The sequence below is a fragment of the Plectrocnemia conspersa genome, unplaced genomic scaffold (genome assembly GCF_051122295.1).
Source record: "Plectrocnemia conspersa isolate PC_06_02 unplaced genomic scaffold, ASM5112229v1 ptg000012l, whole genome shotgun sequence".
Taxonomy (NCBI): Eukaryota; Metazoa; Arthropoda; class Insecta; order Trichoptera; family Polycentropodidae; genus Plectrocnemia; species Plectrocnemia conspersa.
Genome location: NW_028277176.1, coordinates 281,195 through 295,261, shown reverse-complemented (window position 1 = coordinate 295,261; position 14,067 = coordinate 281,195). Strand labels below are relative to the sequence as shown.

The window sequence follows — 14,067 nt, the reverse complement described above, 5'->3', positions numbered from 1 at the left end:
TTGAACCGCTATAACCGGAATGAAAATCGAAGTATAAAAAGCCCTGATTTTATTTACACGTTTGTGTATTTTTAATATTTAATATATATATCAATATGTCGAGTCGATCGACGAAAGCCGTTGCTTTACGTCGATCGGGGTGGCTATCGTAATAATTTATTTTCGACATCGGGCGCCGGGGGCGACGGCTCCGTTTTGAAGTTTCAATTTCGCAATCTGTCGCCCGACGGCACTCAGTCTATCTTCGACGGCCGTCGCGCGAATACGTTATCGAAAATGAGACGATCGGTGCTTCTGTCTCTGTGCACGCTTTTCGCGACGTGCTCCTCTTACAACATCCTGGTTCTGTTCCCGCACGTGGGGCGGAGTCACCACTACGCGTTCGAGCCCCTTTTCAGGGCGCTGCTCGACAGAGGGCACAACTTGACGGCCGTCACACACTTCGCCCTCGAAGATCCTCCGCCCAATTACAGACTGATAGACTTGGCGGGTTCCTACCGCATCTACGAAGCTCTGATGACGTTCGACAGGCAAAAGGGGAGCATCCTGGGCTCGTACTTTCACCTCAAAGACGTGTACGAGTACATTCGGCTGGGTCTGAGGGTCTGCGATGTCTTCCTCGAGTGGCCGGCGGTCGAGTCTCTGTACGGTTCGAACGATCGCTACGACGCCGTCATCACTGAACTCTTCAACAGCGATTGCAGTCTGGGCTTCGTGGACAAGTTCAAAGCGCCGCACGTGGCTCTGGCCTCCCATCTGATGATGCCTTGGGGCGGCGAGAGGATGGGCTCGGTGGACAACCCTTCGTTCGTGCCCATGTACTTCTCGCAGCGCGGCAGCAGGATGACCTTCTGGGAGAGGGTCGAAAACACTGCCTTCCTCTACTACCATAAGATGACTTACTTCTTCGCCAGCACTAGAGTCGAGGAGCGGATGCTGCGGAGGCGCTTCGGAGAAGAATTTCCCGACCTGGAAGACATCGCCAGGAACACGAGTCTCGTTCTGCTGAACGCGCACCACTCCCTCAGTGGGGTAGTTCCCAGGTCGCCCAACGTGGTCGAGGTGGGAGGAATGCACATCAAGAGACCGAAGCCGCTGTCCAAAGTTAGTACGAAAAATCGTCTCATCTTTAGATAAGCACCTGTAACAATCGACGCGATAAAAGTGGGTCGCGGAGCTTTATTTTTACGCCGAGAGTTCGCGGGGTGCATTCGATAGAATCCGCGTTCTTGCGAAAAAAACGTAGAAGACACTTTGAACTCGTAGCATGGTCGAAAGGTGACATTTTTTCAATGAACCTTAGCGATGGAATTCGACGTTTTGACTTCCGCGTTTATTGTATGTTTTATAATTAAAACGTTTACTAATAAGTGGCACGACTCCTTTGATAATAATCTATCAAAATAAGATACGGAGTTAATCGATAATGTGGTAACGTTAATAATAATCTATAAAGCAAATTTATCGTGCACTTCGCATTAGTTAATTATTATCAAACACACAGTAAAATCGAACAATACGCAATTAAATTTATTTTTATTAATTTATTGTTGTAAATCTGTCGTTATATTATTTATTATATAATTTTAATCAACTCACTCGTAGATCACTTCTGTATTTACATCGACTCATAATTTGGGGGGAGGGGGGGGGGGGGGCAGGTGGAAGCATTTGAATCGAATTTAATCAGAAAAATCAGTAATTTAATTAAATACTAGGATTCCTAATACAAATAATTAAAAAGATGAAATGACGTCCCTGATTCTAAACCAGATATTATCCCTCACAAAAATCTAAAAAAAACAGTATCTCGAAAATATTTTTTTAAATATGTCACTTCAGTTGAATTATATCTGTATACATATTCACTAGTAGATACATATTTTTACTAGTAATAAAATCATTTATATGACAGTTGCTAGTAAAATTACACGATTTCTTTTCTATGTGTAGTAATACGAGAGGGGACCCAAAAATTACGAGACCTTCTTCATTAATTTTTTTATTTTTCAATTTTTTACACCAAATTTTGATCATCTTCAAAGTACTCTTCACTGACTAATATACACTTGTCCAAATATTTTTTTCATTGTTCAAAACAGTTCTGGAACTCACATAATGGGATGTCTTTTAACTCCCCCACTTCCAAAACATTTTTTTCTCATGTCCCTTTTGAGTCTAGGAAACAAAAGTAGTCACAGGGGCCAGGTCAGGTGAGTAGTGCGAGTGAATAATCGGTGTCATCACATACAACGCGGTGTGAGCCGGTGTGTTGTCATGATGGAAGAACCAATCCCCTGTGCGCCAAAGATCCACCCGTTTCTTCCTGATGCTTTTCCTCAACCTTTTCAATACTTCCATGTAGAAGGCGACGATCTTTACGGTCTTTAAAGTTGCCGAGCGCCAGGAACGAGGTTGCTCTGCAATCGTAAGTTCGTGTCTTTTAACCCGAGAAAACCAGTCGTAGACCTAAGCTTTACTCAAAGCATCATCCGTGTGAGCGGTTTAAGCATTACAATAAAAAAATAATATATTTTGAGAGTCACTGGAGTCGATGTAAAAAGCAATTTATGTTTTTAATCACATTAAATACTTTTGTTTAAACAACAAATATCAATGAATGTAAACGGCTCAATGTTCACTGACGGTGCCTCTGTAATGTTGGATTATGTCGTCATGTTATAAACAAGACAGAAGTATTGCAAGTTACAATAGCGCATTGCATCGAAACTTTGCCAGAAAGTTCAAAACAGTATATACAGCCTTTGCCATAATAATGGAGCACCCCTAAAATTGTGTGATTGTTTGCCATAATAATGGAGCACCCCTAAAAGTAGTTTTAACCGTACTTTTAAAAACTAAACAAAAGAATTTGTGGTTTTTTATTGCTCACTTGAGTTTTAAAATGAGATTGCAGGTCGTTATGTTTGCTAAGTTCCGTTGCGTCATTTTTTTGCCTTTATAACTTTTTTTATTTAATAATTTATTTTCAATATTATACAAACATTAAAAAAAATGGCAAAAAATTGCGATTAAAGTGAAGCTAAAAGAGCGAATATAATTGTATTCATTCGCAAGGATTAAATAAATCTGAAATTAGTAAACACATTAATTGTTCACGACACGCTGTCCAAATGCATTGAAACGGTTCAACGTATGTGGCCCTTACAAATTAAAGCCAAAAAGTGGAAGAAAACGAAAGACAACTGAACAGGAAAATCGAATCTTAGTTCGTGAGTTCATTAAAATCATCGAAAAACGTCTTCAAAACTGGCTGCTGAAGTCTGCAAGCGGATGACCATTTATTTCTTCGCAGACTATGAGCCAAAGGCTTAGCGATGTTGGACTCTGAGGTTGTAAATCCCAACACAGACTGTGGCTTACAACAATAAATGAAACTCAAAGGTTAGAGTGGACGCAAAAACACCGAGATTGGATATATGAAGATTAGACGCAAGTCATTTGGTCTGATGAATCTAACTTTGAGGTGATTCTAAACTAATATTGGTTAATTTAAAAAATATTAAATACTTATTTTTCTAAAATTTGACCCCTGATGTAGTAGACGTGCGTCTATATAAGAGCCAGAAGAGAATATCTAGCTCAGTGAGCGTCACAACAGACGCTGGAACTTACACAACGATACGGTAGGAGTTGACAACCAGTAACTGTAATATTACATATATATTATTTTTTTATTTATTTTGTGCGAAATGGACAGAAATATTTATTTTTATATCCAGATGTGACACAGACAAAAAACCTTGAAATGAGCATTGCCACATCAACAAGAGAAGCGAGAATATATCGCTTCTCCCTCGCATTCACAAAAAGAATGTCGATGCACTATTGCAGTATGATTTTTTATTGTATCAGTTCACCGCAAACTGTCTTTGGATTCGGTACACTCACAATGTTTCAAAGTGACTTTTTAAAAATTGAAATGAACTACCAATGTTCTTCTACATCATTAGAAAGTCATCAAAGAAAACTGACTTCCAACTTGACCGTGATTTTATTTTTTAAATGTAATTAATTGTATTTTAAAATATGTATATTTTCTATGTATGTAAAATTATATGTATTATACATATGTATGTAATTTGTATCACTATATAACAAAAATATTTTATTCATTTTTGAAATGTTTTTAATTGCAGTTTTAAATAATATATCATACGTGTAAAACTGTTATCGATCACTTCTAAGCTTCTAAGTTTCCCGATAATAACCGTTATTGCAGTATTTTCATGCCTCGTATACGACTTTATTCTTGTGACTCGGCTTTAAAAATTGGATAGTGTGACGTTCACTGATTTAAACAATGTCCCGTAAATATGGACTAAGAGCATGCTCTCCTCTCTCACTCGCACCCGATACTTTATATGTGAGCTAGCAAAAGGAAATATATCTAACCACAAATATTGTATGAATATTTTCTAGTCCCCTAACTACACGCACCCAAATCGCACGTCCTTAATTTACCGTGTTATTAGGGGGTCTACTCTAATTAGAATAGGAGAATGATTAGATGAAAGGTCAAAATTCGATTGAGCCTTAAAAAAATCTGGGATTCGTTTAAGCTAAACCAAAGTATGGTTTCTTATGCGGTCTGAAGGCCAATATGTAGGAATTAACTATCAATTATTCTTGAAAAATAAAATAATAATAATTATTTTAAATAATTATTATATTATTATAGTTTGCTTATAATAATATAATAGAAAATTAGTTTTTAATACAAGTAAAAATATTTAAAAACAAATAATCACTCGGAGATGAACCGAAAACTTAAAACCGTAAAAACCGATATTTTATTTCGAAATGAAAACCGGAACCGAATCAATAGATTGTACATATTTTTTTAATTGAACTGGAACGAAAACCTTTCTTTTATTTATAATATAAATTTATTATGTTTTAATATTTAAAGTTATTAAATAAATTATTTCCTGTAAAAATGATTTTTGTAACAATTGCTAATCGATAATATTATGTTTACAAAACGCATGGCGCGCGATGACAGGTTGTAAACAAACTCGGATCGAATTCGAATAATCGCGCGAGAACAATAGTGATTACGCAACGGCAGGCGGAAATCGCACTAACGCCGTAGTGCGGCATAAAAGTGCTTCGACGGCGGTCGCGTCGTGTGAGCACTCACTCGATATAATGTCGACCTTCCGCCACGCGCTGCCCTTCCTCTGCCTCGCTCTCGTCCTCTTCCGAGCGACCTTCGCCTTGAACGTGCTAGCCGTGTTCCCGTACACTGGTAAGAGCCACTACTACGGCGTGGAGAACCTGCTGGACGCCCTTCCGGGTAGAGGGCACTCTCTGACCTACGTCGGCCACTTCCCTTCGTCGAAGAGGACGGCGAATAGGACGGACGTGCTCTTGGGCAGCGACATGTCCATGTCCGAGGACGTCGTCGACCTCAACGAGCTGGATATGATCCCCTCCGGACTGTCCATGGTGCAGGTGGCGGTCGAGAGCGAGTTCCTCTACAGCTGCGGGGTCGACGCGTGCAACTCCCTGCTGGAGAACCCCCGAGTGAAGGAGCTGCTCGGTGAGAAGTTCGACATTGCCCTCGTGGAGATGTTCAACTCGGACTGCGCCCTCGGGCTAACGCGCCGTCTCGGGATCCCCGCCGTGGGATTCGCCCCGGATACGCTCATGCCCTGGCACTACGCCAGGCTCGGCATCAGCTCCAACCCCTCGTACGTCCCCTGTCACAATCTGGGATACGGCACCAGGCCCTCCTTTTGGCAGAGGGTCTCGTCGACGGTCGTCTGTGGTTTAATGCGCCTCGGCTACCGACTGAGATCGGTCGGCGTCACCGGAGACTTGCTGAAGAAGCATCTGAACGAAGACCCGGCCGAGGATCGGCGCACCGTCGAAGTGCTCCTCATCAACTCGTACTTCCCGCTGAGCGGCGCCTTCGGGTTTCCGCCCAACGCCGTGGAAGTCGGAGGCGTCCACGTCAAACCCCCGAAAAAACTACCACAGGTCTGGTCGACATTATCTTTCAGTCGGTGTTTACGATAAGTCGAGCGAAGGTCACGCGCGATATAAATAGCAAAATAGCGTTTTTGATAGCTCGCGTGAAATTTTGTCAGAAAGAGAACTCGTCTCGTTTCGGAAGGGACCTTGTCCCAGTGCCGAAACCGGTTTGTGAATTTCGACCGGCGAAAGCGTCGATTCTCTATTGATTTTTTACGTCTGGAATATGAAGCAATGTTACGCAACGAAGCGTCTCGAGATGCTAAAAATACACACATTCACCTCTGCGATATTGCAACGATTTCAAAATTCTTTTCCGTTACACTATACGGTTTAGATCTTATGACCGCATTGCCTAACAAAAAATTGTCAAAGGCTGCATATACAAATTAATATTTTCTACTGTGGACATTGAGCAAAGACTCATCTGATACTCGTCTAAAAAAAATATTTTAATTTTACTTACATATAAAAAACGGTGCGGGGATCATTGCTAACATGACAATTGGTCACGCGGATTATTGCTCACACGAACATTGGTCACAATATCGAAAAATTAACAGAATTAATTGATTCTATTAAGAAATGAATAAAGATTCATACACTATACATATTAACTTATTTAATTTAATATTAACAGAATTCAAAGCAGAAATATTCATACACTATTTTTTTTAATTATCCGGGTTAAATAATAGTGTGGCAATTAAGTATTTTTGGCTTAAAAATCAAAAGCATATCACTAATTAAATTATTAAAACGTTATGAAAGCTGGTGGTTTTTTTAACTAAATATATCAATGAACGGTGATAAATATAAACATATTATATATAATTGTTTTGAGCCGCTTCCGCTTCCGGACGCGCTCGCTTCAAATTTCAAACGCTCTATGTTCAAATTATTAATCGTAATGTTCTATATGGTTTATAATATACATGTAAACAAAACAAAAATAACAATATTTTTAAAATCATTTTACAATAGAATTAGACTTAGTTAAAAAAAATAGGGATTCAAAAAACATTATTTTTTATGGTTTTTAATTATAATGACCCGTATTAAAGACTTTTTAATATTATTTATTTAAATATATTATGCTGCACAGAAAAAACATTTGCTTGAATAAGGTGAATAAATAAAAATAAAAAATGACAATGGTCCCTAAATTAATATATTTTAAATCACATAATAGGCTTACTCTCGAATGGCTCTAATCAATTAATGTATTTTTTCTAATTAGTAAATGTACAATCAATGTGTTAAATTGAATGTATACTTTATGTAATTTATATAACTTATCAATATAGCAAGCTATAATATTTTGATATAGATACATTGAAAAAACATGATTTTAAGAAAGCGGGTAATCAAACACCAAAAATTAGCTAAAATACAATCAATGACATAGTATGCTTAATTTCATTGAAACATTACATATTACATAATTTGTCTATAGATAGAACTAAATCATCCAATAGCATAAAAAATGTAAAGTAGTCATTTACATAGTACATACATTCACACGGTAACGCGGGAGCGGTCGAAAATGTGCTTGGATCAACCGCATATCTATCGATCGCGTAAGTGCGAAAATTAATTTTACACAAAAATTGTAATTTGATAAGTAAATGCTTGAGAAACCATTATATTTCAATATTTTAAAACTAAATGACAATAAAAGTATACAGTGTAGTGCACATTTTCACTCAATTTATACATATATATATAATATATATAATTTTAACAAATTAATATTAAAAAAAAATCAGGACGAATCGAAAAAATATGTATAACCCAAAAAGTTTAGGGTCCGGTATTTGTACACTCACTAGCTATGGTACCTCATGATAGTGCGAGACCGACAGCTAGTAATTATTATATATAATAGCTGATCGTTTAAAAAATAAATAAAAGCAAACTAATGCAATGTATTATTACATAGCAAATATATTTTTTAACTCCCGTCATAATTAGCAACTACTGAGAAAAGTGTATTATGAGCGGTCGATTTGTGAACAATAATCCGCGTGACCAATGTTCGTGTGATCAGTTGCCATGTGAGAAATAGTCCATTCACCAAATAAACGTACTCTCCAGAAGACACGTCATGAACAGGTCATATTCTTAACCTTAAATTCTGTTAGAGCCAAACCAGCAAAGTGACGTAGCGGAGAGTTCATAACCATTGGCTTCTGAGCGTGACGCCGGCACTCTTAACAAGTACCTTAAGTTTTATTTTATTACAACAACAAAAAGTACAACAATTTTTTTATTTTTTGTTGAAATTTTTTTAAATTTTATTCTTTTTATATATCATTTCATTCATTTCAATTTATAGTTTTATACGTTTAAAATCGTGTCACGAGTCTCTCTGCAATAGGTATATTTCTTAAGAAATCTACCTAATAAGGAAAAAATAATATAAAAATGTACAACAATAATTTATAACTTTATTTTTAAATGTATATGCATTGGCAGCATTTGAAAAAAAACTTCCGTATATCGATAGAAAATCTGTAGTTGGTTTGTAAAAAAATTATCGATATAAAAATAGATAAATAACAAAATTCTGGCAATCGACGTCACACAATATCCCCGTTTTTTGTTACGACACGCTATGCCCGGTTGTGAATATATCAACGTAGAAAAGTGAAAAATATTATTAAAATAACTATGAAAAAATATAACAATACATTTTTTTACAAAAATATTAATACTTCCGCCATCGTAGCGGAGAATAGTTAACGTATGCAATTTTTGCCCGTGAAATAATACCCGATTCTCTTTTTGCATGGAGATACGTTTTGTGTGAAAAAAATGGCGATAAGTTCCATTAATTAAAATTACATTATAATTTATATACATTAGCTTATTTTATTTTTTACAATATTTATAATATGAAAATATTTACAAAATAAAGTAATTAATTGATCTGTTTTTCGATATAAATTAAATCTAACATTAAAAACGCCCGTTTACTAATGTTTTTCGTTAGCGAAAAATTATATCTTAAAAACCGCGATAAAGCAGAAAAATCAGTGTAAAAAAATATTTGCTTCGTTTTCTTAAAATATTTTTATTGCTATTTTTTGTAATAAGTTTTGTTAGTGTCACTATTGCGGGTTGATTGCGCCGCGATCGGGGCTTTACTGGCCGTATATCAAAAAGTTACTGGGAATTATTAACTGACAGTATAATTTACAAGTCACTGCCTTGTAAATTATACTGTCATTACTCTCGAAATAATTGTATTGTGTACGCAGAGTATGAAGTTGTAAATTAATTAAAATAATATATTTAGTTGGAGATTGCATCTTATATTCACGTGGGAAAAAACGCGATAGAACTTCAACAGTATATATTCTTATTAATGCGAGATAATTCTAAAACTAATATAATGTTCGCTGTGTATCTTTTGTGCAAAATATTGCACTGTTTACTTAACGCGGAATAACTCGTGTACAGCGCAATATCTGTCGCTATCGTCATCATATTACGCCTCGAGTGAATCTCGGAAGCAATTAATCTATCTCGTTTTGCAGGACCTCGAGACGTACATTAACGAATCGCCCAGTGGAGTGATTTACTTCAGCCTGGGCTCCATGATCAAGGCCACGTCCATCTCGAAGGAGAGGCTGGCGGCTATGCAACAAGTGTTCTCGGGACTGCCGCAGAGGGTACTATGGAAGTGGGAGAACGACACCATGGACGGCAAGCCCGACAACGTCATGATCAGGAAGTGGCTGCCGCAGATGGATATTCTGAGTGGGTAGAGAGAGGCGCAGGCTCGAGTAGAACCTGCAGCGTAGCGATATTGACGCGATCGTCTTTCAGGTCATCCTAACGTGAAGGCGTTCATCTCGCACGCAGGGATGCTGGGCACAACGGAGGCTGCGCACTGCGGAGTGCCAGTGGTGTGCATCCCTCTGTTCGGGGACCAGTTCGCTAACGCCGCCGCCGCCCAGGAGAGCGGCCTGGGAGTCACCCTCCACTACAAGGACATCACGAAAGCCACTTTTTCGGATGCGCTGGCACGAGTTCTGGGTCCCAGGTATAGTTTTTCTTTTTCGGTGAAACCAATTTTCTACAAGCATATCGTTACATGGTTGAGAATCTGTTTTCTACAAGGCCGTTTCAAAATGTATCTACTGTGTTTGCTTCAAAATGATTTATTGATATATCTAATATAGCTAATTGTATATACACTAAAGACTAAACAAACATAATCACAACATATATATAAAATACAGGCGCGCACGGTGAGATACATTCCCTTTCGCTCTCTCGTGTGTTAGGTGACGAGAATGAGTGAGAAGAAATGAGCGTTTGGCCAACAATTAATCATATAATATATAACTTGTAATGCAGTCTCAGTGGAATATTTTTCTCTGAATCCTAATCGTTCTTCTCATAGAATGTTTTGAGCAATAATGAAATCTTTTAATTGTTTGATTACTACTTCTTCCATCGTTTTTTCTCTACAATGTGACATGTTAATTGGTCTCATTTTCTCAAAAATTTTACTATTTGTTATTTTAAGTATAGATATAATAGTAGCAATCTACAAATTATCAGATATTTCTCCTTTGTAGAGTGGTTTATTTACTAAATTATGTAATTTAGTTCCAAGAATCTCCCATGTTTCTTTGATTATATTTACATCCAATTTGTCAGTACTGGTTCTTTTTTTAATTTACAAATTATGTCGTGAATTTCTTCTAAAGATATTGATTTAAATTCACCAAATTTTACATTCAATATTTCATTATTGTATTGTACTAATTTATTGAACTAATGTATTGAATTTACAATCTCTTCCATACTCTCAATGTAATATGTATTTATTTTTTCTGCTATCATATGATTTCCATCAATCTCCATATTTTGTTATTTCTCTGCGTAAAATTAATTATTTTTTTATTGTTTTCCATATCAAATTGTACTCAATAACTCCCCTGCAATCGTCACATATTCTTATTTATGATTTTCGCCAGCAATTAATGAATCACTGTATAAATAAATTTCTATATTAACAGCCTGATTTTTGTACTTCAAACATTTCTACTGTTTATGGAGAATTTTAATCGTTTAACTTTTCACCCATACCGAGAATGAATAGTTGGCTAACGAACTTTACTTATTTACATTTAGTATTTTGCCTTTTTTTAAGTTTCATGGATATCTGATTATACTATAGCAGGAATCATTGTGTTCTCAAAAAAACGTTATATTCCAACGTATAACACAAAATCATATTTATCTATAAAATATTTTTTTCAATTTCTCTTATAGTCTACATTTTTCTCTAGGGATTTTAAAGGAGTTAAAGTTTAATACCCGCCGGTTTGAAACAAGATAACAGATTGATTCTCCTGATGGTAGTCAAAGAAACTGCATTTAATATTTTTAATGTCGCATTATAAGTACCTGCAATAGGCAGCAATTGTACGTGCTTCTTGCGATCATTACCAGTGGGATATTTTCTATTCATTACCCACACTATAAACCGTGGTTTGTTTTATGTTAAACTTAGAATATTTTCAATAGTATCACATTTCCCTAAATGAATAAAGCCAAGCCATATTCTTGAAGGAATTCAAGCCAATTCCATATTTGAACTATTTCTTGTATTTTTTTTCCGGGAAAGAACAGTTTTCACTGACGTGCGTCGAGGTCAGCCGAAATAAGTAGATTCTCTGTTCTGTGATGTAGATTCTGAAACTGTACTGAAATTTATTTGTTATTTTTCAGCATGCAGAAAAGCGCCAAGAGACTGTCAGCCATCTGGAGGGACCGGCCGCAGCCTCCACTAGAGACGGCCGTGTACTGGATCGAGCACGTGGCCAGGCACGGGGGAGACCACTTGAGACCGGCCTCCGTCGACCTGCCTCTAGTGCAGTATCTGCTGTTGGACGTGTTGGCCTTCTTCGCGCTCGTCGCCATCGTCGTAGCCTTCGTTACTTACAAAATGCTGTTGTTTTTTGTTCGGGTCTGTCGAGGCTCGAACCGAAAGACCAAAAGAGACTAGATTCCAAAAGATATTTTACTATTTTTCTATAAATATATTATAATAATATATCGCTTTAGAACCGTTCAGTGTTTCATTCCAGTGTACAGACACTCAAAAGAAGTGCTAAAGATCAACATTTAAAATAATGCATGCAGTGGGTTTCTCAGAACTATCAAATTGGCATCTAATAGTAATGCGGGACATTGAGAACATTTTAACAACATTGTCTTATTTTGTTTCACTTTGTTCGGTCATTCTCAAATAGTGCTAATGTTAAACCAATATTTATAGACATCATATTTTCATTAATTTTTGCTATGCACTTTTTGTTATTGTTGCATGGTATAGAATAATATTTGTACAACTGATAAATTAGTATGTCATTTTAACCAACGCTGTTACGTTTACTTTTGAAAAGTTTATTAAGGGAACTCATTTTTAAAAGATAAATTATTATGTGCATTATAATTCACTGTTGTATTTGTTTTTGTTATTTATTATATTTTGGATTGAAGACAAGGTCATCATTTAAGGGGAGGGGGCAGATACCCCCCTTAAATTTGGCCATAAAAATACATGAAATCGAAATATTAATAAAAAAGAATCACTGACTGACAAACTTTTGCCCCCCCCCCCTGATTCTAAGCCATCTAAATAAAAACATTCTCGAATCTATTCCGAAAATATTTAAAAAAAAGTTATTTCAGTGAAATCGTATTGGAATACAGTTTCACAACTGATAGACGCTAGTTAAATTATATGATGCTTTAAAACTCAATTTGACAGTTGCGAAACGTCGATTTACTGTTCAAACCCAAACCTAACCTAATGAAAGTTCTAAAACTAATTATAGTATTAGAACTTAGAACAAGCTTTAACTTAGTCAAGGGAATATAAGCAGAAGAAGAGGAACAGACGTCGCATCTCGCATATTGCTCCATAGTTTATCTGCACAATGATATTTCACTATGTTTTAAAAATATGATAGCTATCCTTACCGATATTACTATGGATTTTAGAAATAAAAGTATTAGTTAAATCATATTCAAACTGAATTTTGGTCAATAGGAGGGCGCAAAATCAAATATCACTTTTCAGAAGTCAAAAATTTACATCAAAAGTTATAGAATCGTGTCGACGCCGTCGCAGTGGGAACGCTCGGTAACGTAACCGAGCGGTCTGATCATCGCAGCGTCACCGTTTATTTTAAATTTCAATTTACATTTATGTCAGACTTCCTAGTCGAACGAAAGCCGAAGCATCACACTGTTTAACTCACTGTGGTGGCTCTAACGGTGTTAATATTTTTACCTTTAGTGTTTTTTGTGGTCACTTTGGAATTCGATTAATTTGCAGAATGGTTAAATTGTTATTATTATCTTTGTCCCTATTTCTAATATGTGCACAATATCGGTTTTTAACGCAATTTTCAGATCTGCGTTTTTAAAGTAAAGTGCACTTGTTTACGGGTGTTCGTTAACTTTTAGAAAATAAAAAATGATTCATTGGTGAATATACTCAATATTATAAATAAAGATCTCAATCAAACTGTTTGATATATTAGGAAGCTATGTGTGGGAAGAGTATTAGCAAGAAAAATTGAGATAATCGACAGATGTTTTCTGACTGCTGTATTAATTTTCATTCATTGGGAAGTTTTATAAAAACATCAGTTTTTATTTTATTTAAATTAATGGTAATTCGTTACTAAACCATAAAAATATTTCCTATGTGGTCAACTGTATTTTCTTAAAAAAATCAAATTATGATAAAATAAAAATATATAAGAAAGTCGTTTTACTTTAAGAAAATGTATAAATAAACTTTATATTCACGAATATATGAGAGATTTTAGCTTTTACCCTTTAATACTACAAACGTCTACTGACGTTTTACGAGCGTTTTATGAGATTTAGGGGGTCATATTGAAAAAAATAATTAAAGAAAATATAGTGCCATCTCTTGACCAACAACCATACCAAGCATCGGGCCTACTTTGTATGGGTGGCCGGTTAGGAACACCACCGAGTGTCGTTGGCCATAATGCGACAAGTTTA

General features: G+C 36.2%; 1 protein-coding gene across 2 annotated transcripts; it reads left to right on the top strand.

Annotated features, from left to right (window-relative positions):
• The first annotated feature begins 230 nt into the window (after window positions 1-230).
• On the top strand, window positions 231-12,091 carry LOC148227867 (UDP-glycosyltransferase UGT5-like). 2 transcript variants are annotated; one of them, XM_088199509.1, is made up of 4 exons: window positions 231-1,104; window positions 9,543-9,765; window positions 9,835-10,051; window positions 11,752-12,091. In XM_088199509.1, the coding sequence occupies exons 1-4, from the start codon at window positions 277-279 to the stop codon at window positions 12,026-12,028; spliced, it is 1,545 nt and encodes a 514-aa protein (XP_088055635.1). In that variant the 5' UTR covers window positions 231-276; the 3' UTR covers window positions 12,029-12,091. The 2 variants fall into 2 exon arrangements, with proteins under 2 accessions (XP_088055635.1, XP_088055634.1); XM_088199508.1 differs by lacking the exon at window positions 231-1,104 and adding an exon at window positions 5,097-6,006.
• Window positions 12,092-14,067: the final 1,976 nt, after the last annotated feature.